The sequence below is a fragment of the Staurois parvus genome, unplaced genomic scaffold, assembly GCF_062004578.1.
Source record: "Staurois parvus isolate SC_StPar_1 unplaced genomic scaffold, SC_StPar_1.0 ptg000008l, whole genome shotgun sequence".
NCBI classification, from domain to species: Eukaryota; Metazoa; Chordata; class Amphibia; order Anura; family Ranidae; genus Staurois; species Staurois parvus.
Window position 1 is genome coordinate 312,789 of NW_028317804.1, and position 20,970 is coordinate 333,758.

A 20,970-nucleotide genomic window follows, 5' to 3' on the forward strand; every position below is an offset into this window, starting at 1 on the left:
GTATATATTCTGTCGATCTGCATCAGTAAATTTATTGGTTTTGTCAACAAATTTACAAATTTGGCAACCTCTGCATGGGAACATACCTTTCATGCGGGGCAAATCTAGAGGGTGCATGTATAAATTCTGATTGAACTAATTCACCCCTTAGGTTTCTTGCCCTCTTTACTACCAATCGAGATCTTGGGCCAACAATCCCAGATGCCTCTGATGAACGCGTTAGAATGTGAGAGTGTTTTGATAGAACTTCATGTACTTCCTCCCACTGGTCACCATAGCGGGTATTAAGTATCCCTGGGTTCAGTTGTACATGGGCCTCACCTCTCTCCTGAGGTACCAGAAACTCCATGCACATCTACACTGAAACCTTTCTTCTAGATCTTTTCATTACCTTATGAGGGTATCCCTGAATTTTTTATATAGATCCCCAATGTCTGTAATCATCATCACAGGAGCAGTTCCTGCTTATGCGCTGATACTGCCCTGTGGGTATACCCTTTATAAGTGACTTTGGGTAATGCCTGGTGGCAAGTAAGAGGATATTTGCTGCAAGGGAATTTCCCTCAGGTCAAAATTGTATGTCAACCTGATATTTCTATTGTTGATATTTAGGTCGGCCAGGAACGTCTGTAAGTCACTAACTGTACCACACCAGAGAACAAAAATATCATCAATGTACCTCAGCCATACTCTATGGATGATGTACATTGAGGAGCAGTAAACAGTGTCCTCCTCCCACCATCCATGATGTAGGCATGCGTATGCTGGGGCCCAGAGTGCTCCCATAGAGGGACCCCTAAGTTGTCTATAACTTGCTCCCAGAAATTGAAAATAGTTATTATTCAATGCAAAGTTCAGAAGATCAAGTAAAAATTAATTTTGGGCACCCATGGATGGATATTTTGCTTACAAGAAGTGCTTCATAGCAGTTAGACCCCACAAGTGGGGTATAGAGGTGTACAGGGACACAATGTCGATTCCAACAAGTATAGCATCACTCTGGACCTCCATCTCCTCAAATCTCCAGGGGACATCTTTTGTATCCTATACATACACTGGAAGGGATGTCACCATATATTTATTCAAGACATCTAAATATTTGCCAATAAGCTCCAGAGGCCCCTTGATGGCTGATATAATTGGTCTACCTGGGGGATTATGCAGATTCTTGTGTATTTTTGGGATTATGTGCATGGTGGGAGTATTGTACTCTTCCACCCGAAAATATTCCTTTTTGGTAACAAGACCTGCTACTTAGGCCAAAAACATGTTTATGATTAAGGGAGGGAACTACCATCAGGAACGGATTATTTTGTATCTTTATATATGAAATCTGGTCCTCCAGTTGACCTCCCACTCATAAGCCTCTGCCGACAGAAGGACAACATTACCCTCCTTGTCACTGAGCTTTATCACCAAATTAGGTGCATCTGTTAATTATTTATAGGCCCATCTCTGTACAAGATTAGCAGTTCATATTGTCCCACAGTTTATCTTAGCAAGGTCTTCCTAGACCAGGTCAAGAAACACCCCAATCCAGCGATTTTTTTTCCCCCTGAACTGGGGCATGTTAGTAGATTTTATTGCTAAGTTCCACCTGCCTTTTGTCACTCTAGACCCAGTAATGCTCCCATCTCTTCACATTCATTTGGGCTGTCCTCCATTAGCAAGATAAGGTATAGGATTGCCTGCTCATTATACTCATCCAATTGAGGGCCAGCTCGCTCATTGTTGGTAGTTTTACCAGAATGGACTAGTCTTGGGTATACCTTCCTTAAGAAGAGGATGATATCCTTATATACTTCAAATGGGTTCATCCTGCCTACAGGGGAAAAAGATAGGCCCTCTGAAGAAGCTGAATGTATCTCTCTTTAAGATCAAATTCTGAGAGATTGATTACCCTCATATCACACAATTTCCCGCTCGAGGGGTCACTCCTCCCCCGGGGACACCTCATTACCAACTCTGGCTCCTGGTTCTGGATTTCACTTGGTTCCCCAGTGTAGCGTCCTCTCCCTCCTCTTCCTCTCCCAACATTTTGCCTTTGTTTTTAATGATGATATTAATATTCCCCTGATAGTGGGCGTTCCATCCGTTTGAGGAATATCCTATTCTGAAAAAATGTCTGATTTTGATTCTTCTGCCTCAAACTCTGAGGAGGCAATTTCTCCCCGTGAGGGGGTACGTGACTGGAACCGACGCTGCCTAAATCTACTGTATCCCCGATTGTTAGTTAAATCGAAGATTTCACCGCTCGCCCAATTATGCAAGTCACGCTGGAACTTGGATTGTTTGGGCTGATGGAGATTCTTCAGAATTTTGTCTGTTTCCTTTTTAGGCAGTTCATTGTGTCTCCCAATTTCTGGCTCCGCTAGTATGGTGAGCAGTGAATGCACACTCTCTGTGATATAATCCACTGTAATAAGTGTGTGTCTGCTCTGAGGGGAGATTCACATAGGAGCCCATATTGAATATGTCATGTGAATACACTGGCCTTGCCCCTATTGAAACAGCCTACCACACTGCGGCCATTCAGCAGAGGTTAGGTGCGTGTCTACCGTTTTCTGCTTCCTATCGCTGATTCAGCCTTTATGTCTCTGCTTTGCTGTGGCCACTACTTTGCTTTATTAACCGCTGTTGTCAGCTGCATCTACAGGACTACTAGCATGCTATTTGGCTTTGAGAACTCTCTAAACATCACTCTGAAAGTAGCTTGATCGATCTCTGCCCTATGTTTATGGATGGATCCTTATTGAGTCGGATCATTTTACAGCAGTGAGAGACTCTATAACTAATGTACCCTGGACCCCACTAGGCATCTGTATGCATGGATCTGTGTGCTTGTGAGCCTGGTCTAAAGCTGAATGACAAGGGGGGTAATGTTGTCCTCCTATCGGCAGAGGCCATTGAGTGACAGCGCATGAGACAACTGGAGGAACAGACTACATACAGTATATAAAGTTACAAAATAATCCATTCCCGATGGTAGCTGCTTCCCTTAATCATAAACTGCTCTTGGCCTATGAAGCAGGTCTTGTCACCAAAAAGGAATATTTATGGGTGGAAGAGTACAATACTCCCACCATGTAAATAATCCCAAAAATACACAATAATCTGCAAAATCCCCCAGGTAGACCAATTATATCAGCCATCAAGGGGCCTCTGGAGCGCATAGGCAAATACTTAGATGTCTTGAATAAATATATGGTGACATCCTTTCCAGCATATGTACGGGATACGAAAGATGTCCCCTGGAGATTTGAGGAGATGGAAGTCTAGAGTGATGCTATACTTGTCATTGACATTGAATCCCTGTACACTTCTATACCTCACTCTTGGGGTCTGGCCGCTGTGGTGCACTCCTTGGAGGCAAAATATCCATCCATGGGTGCCCAAAATGAATTTTTACATGATCTTCTGGACTTTGCATTGAATAATAACTATTTTCAATTTCTGGGAGCAAGTTATAGACAACTTAGGTGTACCTCTATGGGGGCACTCTGGGCCCCAGCATACGCATACCTACATCTTGGATGGTGGGAAGAGGACAATGTTTACTGCCCCTCAATGTACCTCAGTCATGTTAGATTATGTTTGAGGTACATTGACAATATTTTGGTCCTCTGGTGGGGTACAGTTAGTGACTTACAGACGTTCCTGGCAGACCTAAATATCAAACAATAGAACTATCTGGTTGACGTACAATTTTGACCCGAGGGAAATTCCCTTTCTGAACCTTTGCATCTCCGGTGAGAACAACTAAACCAGAGCCTTCAGAAAGGAGACAGCAGCAAATACTCTCTTGCTTTCCTCCAGGCATAACACAAAGTCATTTATAAAGGGTATACCCACAGGGCAGTATCAGCGCATACGCAGGAACTGCTCCTGTGATGATGATTACAGACAAGAAACTAGGAATCTATATATAAGATTCAGGAATAGGGGATACCCTCATAAGTTAATGAGAAGATCTAGAAGAAAGGCCTCAGCGTAGATGCACAAGGAGCTTCTGGTACCTCAGGAGAGGGGTGAGTCCCATTCAAAACCGAACCCAGGGAGACTCAATACCCACTATGGTGACCAGTGGAAGGAAGTACTCGAAGTTCTATTAAAACACTCTCAAATTCTAACGCGTTCATCAGAAGCATCTGAAATTGTTGGCCCAAGACCTCTATAGGTAGGAAAGAGGGCAAGAAACCTAAGGAATGAATTAGTTCAATCAGAATTTACATGTACACCCTCTAGAAACTGGCTCACAGATTTACCCACATGAAAGGTACGTTCCCATGCGGAGGTTGCCAACTTTGTAAATTTGTTGAAAAAAACAATAAATTTACTGATGCGGACTGACAGAATATATAATACATTAAACAGCTTATCAACTGTGAACCGTTTAAGAAATTTAAGAAACTTTACATTGGCAAAACAAAACGCCAACTACGTGTCTGCATAGGGGAACATCTAGGCAGTGTCAGGAATGCCGAGAGTAGACAGGACAAACGCCTCATAGCAGAGCACTTTGCGACCTTCCATAATGGAAGATCAGATAGCCACAAGGTGAAGGGATTTTTTTGTATTAACTTTGTCCAACCACAGTGGGAACTTTAATATGGTCCTGCTAAGAAAAGGAAAAGAATGGATCTTTAGACTGAGGACCCAGGCACCTAAGGGAATACTGAAGTGAGCCGACATGTATTCCTGGATCCCTAGCTTTTTCTTATCTAAGCCAGATGTACTATTTTGGTAATATCCATGTTCCTTTCTCCTTCCGCCTCTTTTTTTATCCATACCCTTTTTATGTCAATGCTTTACTTGAGAATAATTTTTTTCTAATTTTTAAAAAAATATTTTCTATTTCTATAGATTTAGCATATGTATGTGTATGGCATTTGTAAAGTTCTTGGTACTTCCCCTTTGACTGTTTACCAGCCTATTTATTATACTGTGGGATAATTGGATCAGTACCACATGTCACTTTAAATGGAAGTTTCCACTTTTAAGGCTTAAATTGCACTCATCCTTTTTGAATGTTGCTGCCACTATTATGCTATGGTGATGTTTACCTAACATAATGGTGACCTCTGGTGAAGGATGGGAAATATGACACATGCCGTCCCATGCACTGCCTGCGAAGGAATGTGAACTACCTGAAAGGCGGTGAGACTACTGAAAACCATGAGAGCACATGCAGGACAAGTGGGACTGATATCCATACGAGCAGTGTGTGTCTGCTCTTAGGGTTGATTCACATAGGAGTCCATATTGAATATGTCATGTGAATACATTGGCCTTCCTCTTATTGCAACAGCCTACCACACTGCAACCAACTAACAGAAGATAAATGCGTGTTTGCCATTTCCTGCTTCCTATCACTGATTCAGCCCTTATGACTCTGCTTTGCTGCTGCCGATACTTTGCTTTACTAACCACTGTTGCCAGCTATATCTATGGGACCACTAGCATGCTATTTGTATTTGAGAACTCTCTGAACACCTGATCTCTGCTCTATGGGTATGGAGGGATCCTTATTGAGTTGGATCATTTTACAGCAGTGAGAGACTCTATAACTAGTGTACCCTGGACACATAATTTACCATCCTGATAAGCTATTGCTGGCTTCCCACCAGGCTTATGTGTTCCATTTCATTACCTTCCTCACTAGACATTTGTGTGCATGAAGGTGTGTAAGGTGTGTGTGAGTATGGGCTAGGTTTTTATTGCATCTGACAATGTTGTCATTTGTGGTTTAAATGTGGTTTTGGTGGAAGTGTTTCTTTTTGATACTTGCCATAATTTTACAATGTATTTGTAATCAATAAAGTTTAGCTTGTTTACATACACACCACAGTTGTTCACTTTGGAACCTCCTTTGGTGGAGAACCCCCTTTTAGTTCTCACATATTCTTTGTATTGCTCAGTATTCACCTATATAACAGAAAACAACACACCTACATTTAGACCTGTAAAAAAATTAACCCAAAGTAGAATCCCCTATCAACTCAAAAAAGACACATTGGCATCAGTTTATAAAATCTTAACATATAAGGGGGTTTCATTTTTCATTATTATGTATTTTTGTTTTATTCACTTGCAGTGTGATTTTGAACTTGCTACAAAATGTGATTGTTTCAAGGAGTGTTAGTTCCCGCTCCTTGTACTTTTTAGTCATCTCCTTTTTGGGAGTGTCTAATTACTGTCTGTACTTCTGACATTTCAAGTGGGGAAGGAGTAAAATGGAATGCTATAGAGCAGTTCTAACTTTCTAGGCTCAGGGAGGAATACCTACTAATTGCTATATCAACAGCTCACAGTACATTAGTGTGATAGTCACTGGGAACACTGCTCCTTACATTTGTGGTCATTGGGAATAGTCCCTACTTACAGATACAAAACAATTGATCATTGGTGTTAATGGATACTGGGCTGCTAACATCATATGCAAGTTGGTAGAGCCCAGCATCAGTCTCAGAGCTTTTATTTACACAAGGAAGGCTTTTATAGGTAAATATGTAACATGCCTTAAATAAAATAAAAAATCACATATAATCTTATGGGATGATTTTTTTTAAACGAATGGTCTGGAAACAGGGTCTCTTTAAAGTGTTACTAAATCCACAACAGTAAAATCAGTCTGTATACTGTATGCAGTAACTTTGAATAGTAGAATTCCAAGAATACGTGTGGAAATTACCTCAAGGCTGTACCAGATGGCAGCAGCCCATACCCTAAGAGGGTTTACCGCCAATATCCACCATTAGGTACAAGTGACTGGAGGGACCTCTCCCTACCCACCCACGCAACCATCCACCTATGACCAGTGATTGATCCATTCAGTTCAGCACAGTCTCCAGCACAAACAAGAACTGTATATGCAGTAAAGTATGCTTGTTATACTCACTGTGGAACCTAAGGGGTTAATCCTCCACATTGTATAAAAAGGATGTTTGATCCTGTCTTCTCTGATCCTCTCCTTCTTCCACGTTCCCAATTTCATCTCCTGATAGAACAGAGCCTTGGGGACTCTCTGCATATGCTGAGTGAGTACTGCTAGAGATGTGTTTACTTTTCTTGGGAGAGTGCATATGATCAGCAAAGGGTCAATCAGTACTGTCCAGACAGAGGGTCAGGGGTTATGCTATCTCATAGGGCAGTGAGGTGAGAATTATAACTCCTTCTACAAGCTTTAACCAGTGCTCACCTGGACACTGACAGAAGTCACAAGACTGCTATATACTGCTGATGAGAAAAAGGTATTTAGCAGTTTATATTTACTAAATAATTGCATTTCCGTGTTGTGTGTACTATGGGAGACCAGATATAGTGAATGCAGGGTCCAGGGTTTAGTAACACTTTAAGTAAGATTTTTTCAAAGGTTGTTGCTGCATCCAGTATTGTGTGATTGGCTGGGAGGTCTCGCAGTAGTACTTTTAGATCTCAGGAAACTGTAATATCACAGTTGTAGAATCATAAAATGTCTGTGGAGCTCAGGCTTGAGGACTCTTGGCTACGTTGAATTAGAAACTATCCAACATCCATGAAGCTTATCACAGATTTGAAAGAAAAGCCTGCACGAAGGTTCTAGCCCAGCATATATTAGAAGTACGATTGTTAATAGAGAGACAGATGCATACGGGGAGATTTACTAAAACTGGAGAGTGCAAAATCTGGTGTAGCTCTGCAAAGAAACCAATCAGCTTCCATTTGTTTTTACTAAAGACAAGTTAGAAGCTGATTGGCTACCATGCACAGGTTCTGATTTCTAGTTTTAGTAAATCTCCCCCATAGTGACTAAAACTCACCGACTTTATCTGGTACCCAGGCATCAGGGACATTTCATCAGCTGCTGACCCTGGGGTCACCTTGTGAATGAAGATTCCCGTTTTGTTCCCTCCAATTATGCTCATTTGTTTTAGTAGGTCATCCCCCTGAAATGCAATGATTGTAACTCGGCTGGTTATCTTCCGAGCATGACGTCTCCTCACAGGGCTGCAAGAAAAGCAAATAATCATGCTTATAGTCATACCTTTAAAAGGACGTAAGTGCACTGAGTTCGACAGGGTAAGAACTCCTGAACCCCTAAGGGAAGTAGATATTTCCTATATCATCAAACTATGTTATTATTTATAAATATTGATAGGTAGTTACAGTCAGTACATTTAATGACACATCCAGTTTTTCCCAAAGCTTGATCAGTAGAATTCCACCTTTATAATCATGTCATGCTTGAGTACCACCTCTGCTAATACAAGATAACACTTGTACCATCTACCTTTTAAGGACTGTGACCAGTGAAAATATTGACCTTTCCACAGTTGTCACTGGATCTCAAACATTTCTGGTGACAGGGTAATTCTTTATGACTCCACTCTAAAGTGTGCATATCCCTACAGTGGAAAGTCCATATTTAAATTAGCATTGTTGGGTACCACCTAGGCTTGGGTAGGAGTACCATCAATGCTATGCATCCTACACTTTGTGTATACACTATTTTATACTATATTTAAGGTCAAAAAGTGACCTGTTATTGTAATCTCTCCTCAGAAATGATATACCATTTTGATTTGATCTGTTATCAAATCAATATACAGAGCAATTACCATGAAAAAGCTTGTAATCCATAGCAAACAATTGGGTCCAGCTTTTCGAAACCAAATCAGGGCAGATATTATTTCTAAATGGCTGATGCAGGTACTGCGCTGTGTACAACATTATTGCTCTTGCACTACCTTCTTTATGGCTTTTTATACCGGGCTGGGCAATCATTATAATAATGAATACATGATATGACTGAATATGGAATCTGACCAACGTCTACAAAAATTATGTGCTAAATCTAGCAGAATTATAATCAAAATGAACACTGCTATTGGTCAGGCTTCTGCTCTGAAGTTTTTTAACAACCATTGCAGGAAAACATAGAATATGGTATGTTTGGAAAAGCAAAGTGATGTTTTAATTCATTTTTCCTTATCTTGTAATGGAGCACAGTAGCTATTATACACTTCAAATCAAAATTATGTTCTAAATTATTGTATATTTAAAGTTGAAATGCTCTTCCATGTTGGTAGAGTAGCGAATAGTTAAAATCACTGTCAATATATATATATATATATATATATATATATATATATTTTAGTTTGTTTGCCATCAGTGTCTGATGTAAAAGATTTCACTCCCTATCCTGACAATAGGAGGTGATAGTAACTCTCTCCAAAGTTAAATAAACTACCTCTTAGTTGTCACCAAAACAAGCATCTCAAATGGAAAATTCCTACCTTATTTTTGTTCTGGTGACAACTCAAACTTTTGGATGTTCTCTCAATTTCAGTCTTAGTGAAAATGGTCACCAGAACAAATTGAAAGTAAATCTTCTTTGTGAAAAAACAGGATAAAAAACCTGACAGAGGTTATAACCCCCTTTCCGCACTCTAAAATGAAAGTGGCTATACTCTAATTTATGGAAATCATATGACTACTGTACTTCCAATTAAATTGTCAGTTATTATATCTGAAGACAAAATGGTCCATTTGAATTTTGAAAATATCATGTTGGTTCTAAAATAAATGGGATTTATAAATTATTATATTATTATACATTATTTATATTGCACCAAAAGGTTTGCTCAGCGCTGTACATTATAGTGGGGGACAGTACATGAGACAATACAGTAACAAGACAAAACACGAGGGGTTCGAGGGCCCTGCTCTTTCGAGCTTACAATCTAGGAGGGAGGGGATAGTGGTACAGGAGGAAGTGGCTGTGGGGGATGTAGTAGGAGGAGTGGTGTAGATCAGCAATTAGGTGAGGGTGGGGTAGGCTTCCCTGAAGAGATGGGTTTTCAGGGTGCGCCTGAAGGTGAGGAGGGAAGGTGACAGTCTGATGGATTGGGGTAGTGAGTTCCAGAGGATGGGGGAAGTCCTGGAGAAGTCCTGCAGTCGGGAGTGGGAGGTGGAGACCAGGGAGCTAGAAAGTAGGAGGTCTTGTGAGGAGCGAAGATTACGGGTAGGGTGGTATTTGGGTATCAGGTTGGTGAGGTAGTTTGGGGCAGCGTTATGAACGGCTTTGTATGTCAGCGCTAGTAGTTTGAATTTAATACGTTGAGCAATCAGAAGCCAGTGGAGGGATTGGCAGAGGGGGGTGGCGGATACGGAGCGGTTAGTAAGGTGGATGAGTTCAGGATAGACTGAAGCGGGGATAGTCTGATGAGGTAGCCCGGTGAGGAGGGAGTTGCAGTACTCGAGTCGTGAGATAATAAGGGAGTGAACAAGCTGTTTAGTAGTGTCTGGGGTTAGGAATGTACGTATTTTGGAGATGGAGCCTGCATGAGTTTGCCAACGATTGGACATGGGGTTGGAAGGACAGGTTTGAGTCAAGAGTGACACCTAGGACTTTGTCTTGCGGGGTGGGAGTGATGGTGGCATTGTTGGTGGTGATGGAGAGGGTGGGGTGGGGGGCACGGGCTGGGGGGAAAATTAGGAGCTCAGTTTTGGAAAGGTTCAATATGAGGAAATGGAGCGACATCCAGTCTGATATGTTGTTCAGTAGGTGGGCGATACGGGCAGAGACTGAGGAGGTGAGGTGAGGGGTGGAGAGGTAAATTTGTGTGTCATTGGCGTAGAGATGGTAGTTGAAGCCGTGGGAGTTCATCAGTTTGCCAAGGGAAGGAGGTGTAGATGGAGAAGAGAAGGGGCCCAAAGACAGAGCCTTGGGGGACCCCAACAGAGAGGGGGAGAGAGGGGGAGGTGGTGGCGTTATAGGTAACGCTGAAGGAGCGTTGGGATAGATAGGAGGAGAGCCAGGAGAGAGTGGAGTCTCTGATGCCGAGGGATTGTAGTTTATTAAAGAGGAGGGGGTGGTCAACTGTGTCGAAGGCCGCGGAAAGGTCGAGGAGCAAGAGGACTGAGTAGTGGCCATTAGCTTTGGCGGTTAGCAGGTCATTAGTGATTTTAAATAAGGGTGGTTTCGGTGGAGTGTAGGGGACGGAAGCCAGACTGTAGTGGATCAAGGAGGTTGTTGTCAGCGAGGTGGGCGCTTAGGCGATTGTAGACCAGGCGCTTAAGGAGCTTGGAAGTAAATGGCAGCAGGGAGATGGGTTGTTCAGGTCGGTGGGGTCCAGGGAGGGTTTTTTGAGTATGGGTGTGATGTGCGTGTGCTTTAGGGGGGAGGGGAATGTGCCAGTGGAGAGGGAGAGATGGAAGATGTGGGTGAGGGAGCGTAGGATGGAGGAGGAGGGTGAATGATAAATCATTGTACCATGAAAAGGTTTGTGTAAGGATATTGTTATTTATTCAATGAACTTGTCTACAAATGGGTATCTTTTGCACTTGTTCAATTTAGAACAGACAAAACAACACACCTGGGTGTCATGACACCTGCCTGCATGGGGTTCCATTGATTTTGAATGGGGTACCATTCAAAATGCATCAATGCATGTAATGTCAGTTAATGCACATTACTTCAACACAGTGGTGTAAAGCTAGCCTACAGGGTTTCTTTGGCCTGCTTACCTTGAAAAACAGCTGAGCTCACATGTTCTGTTACTAATTTCCATGTGCGAACACATCTGCAGACCTGGAACACAAGTAATAACTGTCAATGAAACAATTTATAAAGTATAGGTGGGAAAGTTGATGGACTACAAATTAGGAGCATAAAATGGCACATGTGTATACAGTATATACTGTAGAGCCAACTGAATGCATCCTTCCAGCATTGGCAACTGGGGAATGTTTGGTAAGTGTGAGAAAGATGCATCGAATGTCTCTTTTAGATGTTATTTTTACATCTTATAAAAGTAAATTTGTTTTTGAATATCCTTTACTTTAGAAAGCAGCCAGAGACCATGCAGAAATGCCTCTGTACCCTGCCAGCATGTTGTAAAAGAAGTACCCTTGCTCTGTGTGCAAAAGCAGCAGTCTCTCTGCAGAGGTCTGACAAGCACTCTGTTGAGTCAGTGTTAGAGCTGTTCAATTAACAAGGAGCATGAAATTTTCTCACTGGATCACTCTAGCTCTGACTCAGCAATATGTAATGTATATTGTTTTTTTTAAGGACAAACAATGCTCTTTTTTGTGATTATTGTCTTTCAACATTTTTTATTCGACCGCATCACTTACATGTACCGTGGCAAGGCAGCTCTCCTGTGCTGGATCACGTACCTAGTACATGTAGGGGGTGCACACAACTGTGCTGTGATTAGACAGCACAAGCCGATCAGCGGGTCCCAGGCCAATGATTGAAGGCTGGGACCCGGTGATCGGTGAAGAGGTTGACAGGACAGAGCTCTGTGTATGTAAATAATACAGAGTTCTGACCTGTCAGTGGGGATGTGCATATTTTTGTTTCCCTGCCAAGCAAGGAATAAAAACTGGCTCATCCCGAGTAAAAGAACACACACAAAGCACTGTTAGGCATACACTTAACCATTTGATCATCCCTAGATGTTAAGCCCTTCCCAACCAGGGTTATTAGTACAGTGCAAGTGTATATTATTAGCACTGATCACTGTATTGGTGTCACTGGTTCCCACAAAGAGTCAGTTAGTGTCAGATTGACCTCTGTACTATTACAGTCCCGCTATAAGTCGCTGATCACCGCCATACTAGTATAAATAAAGAATAAATAAAAATACATTTGAAAAAATTCCAGTATATATCCCACAGTTTGTAGACGCTATGAATTTCCTGCAAACCAATGAATATACACAAATTGGGATTTTTTTTAATCAAAAATATACAGCAGAATACATTTTGATCTAAATTTATGAAGAAATTAGATTTTTTATTTTTATTGGATATGACTTATAGCAGAAAGTAAAAAATATTGTTTTTGTGGCTGTTGGTTTTTATTTTTTTGTTTATAACCAAAAAAATAAAAACCCCAGTGGAGATCAAATGCCACCAAAAGAAAGCTCTATTTGTGTGAAAATTTCATGTGGATACAGTGTTGCATGACTGCACAATTGTCAGTTAAAGTAATGCAGTGCAGAATAGCAAAAAATGGCCTGGTCAGGAAGGGAGTAAAATCTTCTGGAGAGCAAGTGGTTATGTATAAAAATAAAAGGGGGTGGACAGGCAGGATTTTTAATGCAACAAAGACATGCTTTGTCTCATCTGCATTAGGGTTTCTTGCCTGCCTGTTTGCCCTTGTACAGAGAGCAGCACAAGTGCAGATCACTGTACAGATTCAGCAATGCCACACCTGACTGTGCTTCTGCGCATGCTACCTGCTTGGGTAACATCTGTTTTTCCATCTAAGTAATTTATTGATCTAGTCACACACCTTTCTAAGGTCATAGAATTATATGATTCCTTTGCTTAAAAATATATTATTATATTGTTGGTTAAGGTATGAACAACAAATATACCACTAAGCAACTTATTCACTCCCTGGTTATATCTCGCCTTGATTGTTGTAACTCCCTCCTCATTGGCCTACCGAATCGCAGGTTATCCCCTCTTCAGTCTATCATGAATGCTGCTGCCAGACTTATCCACCTTACTAACCGTTCTGTATCTGCCACCCCTCTCTGCCAATCCCTCCACTGGCTTCCCATTGCCCAACGGATAAAATTCAAAACATTAACAATAATGTATAAAGCCATTTATAACTCTGCCCCAAATCACATCAACGATCTTGTCTCTAAATATCACCCAAACCGTACTCTCTGCTCCTCGCAAGACCTCCTGCTCTCTAGCTCCCATGTCTCCTCCTCCCATGCTCATCTCCTGGACTTCTCCAGAGCTTCCCCCATCCTCTGGAACTCTCTACCCCAATTTATCAGACTATCGCCTACTTTGCTCACTTTTCGGCGATCTCTGAAAATCTGTCTCTTCAGGGAAGCCTATCCTGCCCTCAGCTAATAATGGAATCTTCTACTCTTCCAACCAGTCCATCCCCCACAGTTACTATCTTTTGTACCACTAGCCCCTCCCTCCTAGATTGTAAGCTCCAAGGAGCAGGGCCCTCCTTTCCCTCTTGTATTGAACTGTATTGTTGCTGTATTGTCTCCTGTTATATTGTAAAGCGCTGAGCAAACTGTTGGCGCTATATAAATCCTGTATAATAATAATATATAGTCAAGGACTTTGTGTGGATATAGAAGAAACACTGAGTACCGTAAAAACAACTTTATTATGTACCATTAAAAATCTATTACACAAAATTAAAAATTGCTTTTTACATAGGGGTTCACAACATGCAAAGAATCTAATGACAGTTCAAATGTGGACTCAATGCCTTTCGGGAATCTTTCCTCAGGAGCACATGTGACAGAATCAGTACACTGGAACCCTCTCCTAATCTTTAGTAGGCTATATTGATGTGAACTGAGTGTGTTTGTAAGATACTTATCAAGAGCCCCTCTTTGGAATACATGTGCCTTGATTACCTTGACTACCAGACTGTCTCCAGACTATCTTTATGACCTACTTACATTTGGTCTGGATTGTTCCCCATTGGGAAGTTGGCCTTTCTACTTACAGATGATGTGTACAAGACCATTGCCTGTTTACTGAATGTGCCTGAATTTCTCACCTGAGAGGCAGTGGCTTCTCCTTGGCTTACTCATTTGCACCTCTATAGGCAACTTGCACATGCTATGAATTCCAGTCTGCCCTACAGGCTGAAATTACTCTACTAAAAATTAGGAGTAAGTTCCAATGTGTGGATTCTGACTCATTTTCCTTGAAGAAGGATTCCTGAAACGCCTCAAGTCCTCATGTGAACTGTAAGCAGAATCTTTGCATGTTGTTAACCCCTATGTGGAGAGTAATTTTTAATGGGAAACAAAAGTTGTTTTACTGCACTCAGTCTCTTCTCTATTTGTCCACACACAATCTATGATTACATATTTTAGTCATAGTTGTACATGATTTGCTGGGATGTGGACATATAGCACACAAAGTCTGGGTTTCTCTCCTACTATAGATATATTATAGGATAACTGCTTTCCTGCCGCCCTATAGCAGAAGTACTGCTACAGGGCAGCAGGGCTATATATACGTGATTTGCAATTTCAGGTAGGAGGCGCTCACGCCCCCCTACCCACGCTGCCATTGGTGGCTACAGATGTCAATCACCGGGTCCCGGCTGGAGATTCCCCGCCGGCACCTGGCGATCGCCAAGTAACACTGACAGGGAAGAGATCTGTGTGTAAACAACACAGGTCTCTCTCCTGCCAGCAACAACATGCTGCTGTGTATTTCTCTGCACAGCAGAGAAATATACAGCAGCATGTTTTCCAAGTAAAACACACACAACACATGTTGTAAAACACAGCACAGCACACAGTTAACCCTTTGATCGCCCCAGATGTTAGCCCCTTCCTGCCCAGTGTCATTAGAACAGTGTCAGTGCTTTTTATTAGCACTGATCACTGTATTAGCCACATGCCGCCCAGCCACTGTCGAAATACGGCGACAGGGCAGCACGGCTGGGCAAAACAACGTTTTAAAACGTGTGTTTGCAAAACTGGTAGGGCGCCCTACCTGTCCCGTCGATCACGGCCGCGGATGTCAGTCGCCGGGTCACAGCCGTTCGTTACCAGCTGTGTGCCGCCGATTAACGGCAATCACTGACAGAGAGCAGGGCTGCAGTAGCTCTGCTTTCTGTTGGTTCCCTGTCAGACCTGACATGCTGAGCAGGAGAGAAGAGTTTATTTCTCCCGATCAGCATGTCCCCCGTGCAGTACACACCCCCGCCACCTAGTAAAACACTCCCCTCACAGTTAACCCTTTCAGTAAATAAAAAATGTTAACCCCTTCCTCTCCAGTGCCATTAGTACAGTGTCAGTGTTTTTTTTTGCACTGATCACTGTATTGGTGTCACTGGGGATGTCAGTGACCCCAAGTCAGTTCCCCCCCAGTGTCAGAATGTCCGCCGCATTGACGCCATAAGTCGCTGACCGCCGCCATAAGTCACTGATCGCCGCCATTATTAGTATAAAAAAAAATTAAAAATCCCAGTATCTTTCCCACCATTTGTAAACGCTATAACTTTCACGTAAACCAATTAATTTACACGTATTGGGTTTTTTTTCAGCAAAGACATGTCGCAGAATGCATTTTGGCCAAAATTTATGACGAAATTTGATTTTTAAATTTTTTTTACTGGACATGTTTTATAGCAAAAAGTCCAAAATATTTTTTTTTTCTCAAAATTGTCAGGCTTTTTTTTTTATAATGCAAAAAATTAAAAAACGCACAGGTGATCAAATACCACCGAAAGAAAACTCTATTTGTGTGAAAAAATGACATAAATTTCATTTATGTACCGTATTGCATGACTGGGCAATTGTCCATTAAACTAGCACAGCACTGTATAGCAAAAAAAATGGCGTAAATTGCAGTATCTATACCATAGTTTGTAGACGCTATAACTTTCACACAAAGCAATCAATATACACTCACTGGGATTTTTTTTACCAAAAACATGTAGCAGAATACATTTTAGTCTAAATTTATGACAAACTTTGAGTTTACTATATATTTTTTATAGCTGAAAGTAAAAAATATTGTTTTTCTTCAAAATTTTTGGTCTTTTTTTGTTTATAGCGTGAAAAAAAAAAAGCGCACAGGTGATCAAATACCACCAAAAGAAAGCTCTATTTGTGTGAAAAAAAGGACGTAAATTTCGTTTGGGTGCAGCATTGCATGACCGCACAATTATCAGTTGAATTAGTACAGCACCGAGTAGCAAAAAGAGGCCTGGTCATTAAGGGGGGGTAAATTCTCAGGAGGGCAAGTAGTTAATGTTATTGGGATGCAAGTGGCAGTTAGTCAGTTGCTTCCCAGTGTCAGAATGTCCACTGCAGTCCTGCTAGAAGTCACTGATCATTGCCATTACTAGTATAAAACATTTTTAAATTCCAGTATATATACCGCCATTTGTAGGCACTATAAATTTCACGTAAACTGATTAATTTACATGTATTCGGATTTTTCTAGCAAAGACATGTAACAGAATACATTTTTAAACCATTGCACATTGTGAATTGGGAAAGAGATATGGGGGTGGTATTAGATGAAGGAAAACAGAAGAAAATAAATAGATTAGTTCACGAAAATGTAAGTTTGAGGGATGTAGAATTAAATTACAAATGTTTGACAAGATGGCACATTGTTCCGAGTGTGGAGGGTAAGATAAGTGTGGAGAAATCACAGTGGTGTTGGCGAGAGTGTGGGGAAGTGGGGACAGTTTTTCATATTTGGTGGGAATGTCCAAAGATTCAAATATTCTGGAAAAAAATAATATATTTAATAGAGAACATCATTGAATTGAACATCGGGTTAGACCCTGGGTTGTGCCTGCTACACAGTTCAGAGATATCAGTTAGTAAGTATAAGAAATTAGGTTTAGGGTACTATCTGAACGCAGCAAAAAGCCTGATCCCCAAATATTGGAAGAAAAAAGAAATACCGAAAGAGGAGGAGTGGATAGAGAGAGTAAACTGGACTAGGGAGATGGAGAAGACATATTATCTACAGGAAGATAAGTTGGAGATATATCTCGCGAAATGGGAAAAATGGGAAAATTTCGTAATAAGTATGAGAAAGTGAAGAGTAGAATGTTATAGAGAAAAATTGGGTAGGTTATGCTTGCTTTGGATACAAGTCAAGGAAATGCAGAGTGGGGGGGGGGGATGGGGTCAAGGTTTTAAGAGGGGGGTAATTGAAACAATAAGAAAAAATCGTATATTTATGATGATTGAGATGAAATTGTTTTTGTTATTCATGTGAAAAATGCTAATAAATATTTAAATAAAAAAAAAAATAAAAAAAAGAATACATTTTGGCCTAAATTTATGATGACATTTGATTTTTCCAATTTTTTTTACTGGATATGTTTTATAGCAAAAAGTCAAAAATATGTGTTTTTTTTTCAAAATTGTCAGTCTTTTTCGTTTATAGCACACAAAATAAAAATGCACAGGTGATAAAATACCAGAAAGCACTTTGTGGGGAAAAAAAGGACATACATTTACTTTATGTGTAGCATTGCATGACTGCGAAATTGTCAGTTAAAGTAACCGAGCGCAGTATTGCAAAAAAATGGCCTGGTCAGGAAGGGGGGGGGGGGTAAATCCTCTGGAGGGTAAGTGGTTAATTGATTCAATTATTGATGTTGAATAACCACTTCCCCTCTGGAGAAATTTTTTCATTTTCCACACAGGTTATGATTTTGGGCTAGAAAATGACAGCGGCTAAGTTCATCTTTAGGGGGAAAATAATAAATGCACGTTTTTGCAGAAAAAAATATGTGCGTTTATTATTTTTTTCCCCCAGCTGTCTGCAAAGCAGTGGATCACCAGTGCAATGTCAGGCTCCTGCAGACATGTCTTCCAGCTTTCTTGTACAGCCTTTCTGTTAGAAAGCTGGAGGAAGTGTAGTGGTGGAAGTGTAGTGAACTACAAGGGAACTCACAAACTATTGAGAACTACAAGTCTACCTGCCACATACAAAAAGATTGCTATGAATAAATGATGCTGCCTTGTGGGTGGAGCCCCGCACAGCCATGCCAATTATGGATTTGACAGCAGTTGCAGGGGAGAGGAGGGAGTGGGAAGTTCTGGATCATGTTACACCCTAAATAGAGGTGTAAAGTTTAGCATGTTCCAAGCATGAACTCATCCTTTAAAGCCTCCAGAACATGATATATTTTCTGAAAGCAGAGACCCTGTAGAATAAGACAGTAGTTACAATTTTTTTATACAGCTGTTTATCAACATCTTTTTAGGGAAAAATACACTAAAAAAACTTTGGTACACACAAATACAACCTAATTCCTATCTTTTTGTACAAAATTAAAGATGAGGGAGTGAGGCGTACATAGATACCTGTCCAACCTCAAAACAGTGTGTACCCGCAAAATGGCAAAAAATGACAGTACCCAAAATGATCTATCATTATTTTTTAAATGCCTTTACAAATGATCAGCTTGGAGTTCACCATAAATAAGGGACCTAGAATTATTGCTCTCACCCTGGTATTTGTGGCAATACCCAAAATGTGTGTGCACTGGGAGAAGGGTGCTTTTACGTTTTTTGTTAATTTTGTATATTTTCATTTTTTAAAAACTCGAACTTTTTACCTAACTTTGTTGCTATCCCAAGGGTAACAAGCCACATTGTGATAGCACTGCACACGTGACAGGTACTCTTTAAAAACACATTAGGGATCTTTTAGACCCCTAATGTTTCCCTACCCTCTCCTCTAGCTAAACCAGCATAAGACTGTGCTCGATCAGTTGTTTGCCTGACCTTTCAGCTGGGATTTTAACAGCCGTTAACTGAAAGTACTGAGAGTTGAGTGCTTTGAGTTCACTGCCTGCAGAGTTGATCAAAAAGTGGATGTTCTGTTAAGTCCTCCCATTCACCATCCTGAAACCATTTTCGTGGTCCAAAGAGCCCAGGAGCCCATGGAGGGGGGCATAGCTGTATAGTCACCAATTCACTTTTACATAAAGCAACTCAAAACTGAAACCCCTTGAGCTCTGGATGTACCAGACAAGTCCAAAGACCTCAGGTTGTTAAGCATCGGTAATAAATACAGTATATTGTTGTTTATTTCTTACCTTTTTTATATTCTGTTTCATATTCAAAGTCAGTTTCTGCTCTCTCATCTTGGAGAATATCAGGAAGTTCTTGGGAACAGCTACTGTATGTGAAGATAATAATGAGTTAAAGATGCAATGTCAGAAAAGCAACTACCTTTTCTTAACCACTTGTCATCGAAATTGAGGATTTACCCCCCTCAATGATCAGGCCTCTTTCTGCTATTCGGCGCTGCACTATTTCAACTGATAATTGCGCAGTCATGCAATGCTGTACACAAACAAAATTTATATTCTTTTTTTCACACAAATAGAGCTTTCTTTCGGTGGTATTTGATCGCCTGTGCACTTTTTATTTTTTGCATTATAAACAAAAAAAGACCAAAAATGTTGATGAAAAACAATATTTTTTACTTTCGGCTATAAAAAAATATATAGTAAACTCAAAGTCATACATTTAGGGCAAAATGTATTCTACTACAGGTTTTTGGTAAAAAAAAGTCCCAATACTAGTCTAACTGACAATTGTGCGGTCATGGAATACAGTACATAAATTAAATTTAAGTCCTTTTTTCACACAAATAGAGCTTTCTTTCGGTGGTATTTGATCACCTGTGCGCTTTTTATTTTTGGCGCTATAACAAAAAAAGTTTTGAAAAAAAAACTGCCCATCACATTTCTTGCTAAAATACAAGGACAGTACAAACACCCCCAAATGACCCCTTTTTCGAAAGTAGACACAGTAAGCTATCTGCTGAGAGGAAGTCCATGGAAGATTTATTTTTTTTCCACAAGTTTTTGGAAAATGACAAAACATTTTTTTTATTTTATACAAAATTGTCATATAAATTATATATTTCTCACACAAGCCATGGCTATATGTGGAATTACACCCCAAAATACATTCTGCTACTTCTACCAAGTATGGGGATACCACATGTGTGAGACTTTATGGGGGCCTAGCCACAAACAGGAAATCCAATGACCACTTTGAAAGCCTGGAGCTGTGTAACTTCCTCATTTCACTTCCTCACTACCTATCACAGTTTCAGAGACCCTGAAATGCCAGGAAGGCATGAAACCTCCCCAAATAACCCCTTGTGGCAACAAACCAGATCTGCAAATTACTCACCATGCTTCTTATCAAATTCCTTGGGATGTATACTTTCCAAAAAGGGGTCATGGGGGGGGGGGGGGGGGTTGGTGCTATCCTGGCATTTCAAGGCCTCCAAAACTGTGACAGGTAGTCAGGAAGTGTAATGAGCAAAAAAGCCCTTTAAAAGTCTGAAGGTGCTTATTAGATTTTGTGGTCCTTTACTTGGCTAGACTGCCAAAAAGTCAGTCACATGTGGTACCCCCATACTGGAGAGAAGTAGCAGAAAGTATTTTGGGGAGTAATTCCACATATACCCATGTGT

The 20,970-nt window shown here is 40.8% G+C and overlaps 1 protein-coding gene across 1 annotated transcript in view; it reads right to left on the reverse strand.

The window, feature by feature from the left end:
- Nucleotides 1-20,970, reverse strand: part of CARD14 (caspase recruitment domain family member 14) — a 195,671-nt gene that overhangs the window by 52,949 nt on the left and 121,752 nt on the right. Inside the window, exons 12-14 of the mRNA XM_089668671.1 lie at nt 19,574-19,656; nt 11,509-11,572; nt 7,800-7,986 (exon numbers count right to left, since the gene is read on the reverse strand). Coding sequence (XP_089524797.1) covers nt 7,800-7,986; nt 11,509-11,572; nt 19,574-19,656 — 334 coding nt within the window. The remainder of the gene's footprint in view (nt 1-7,799; nt 7,987-11,508; nt 11,573-19,573; nt 19,657-20,970) is intronic.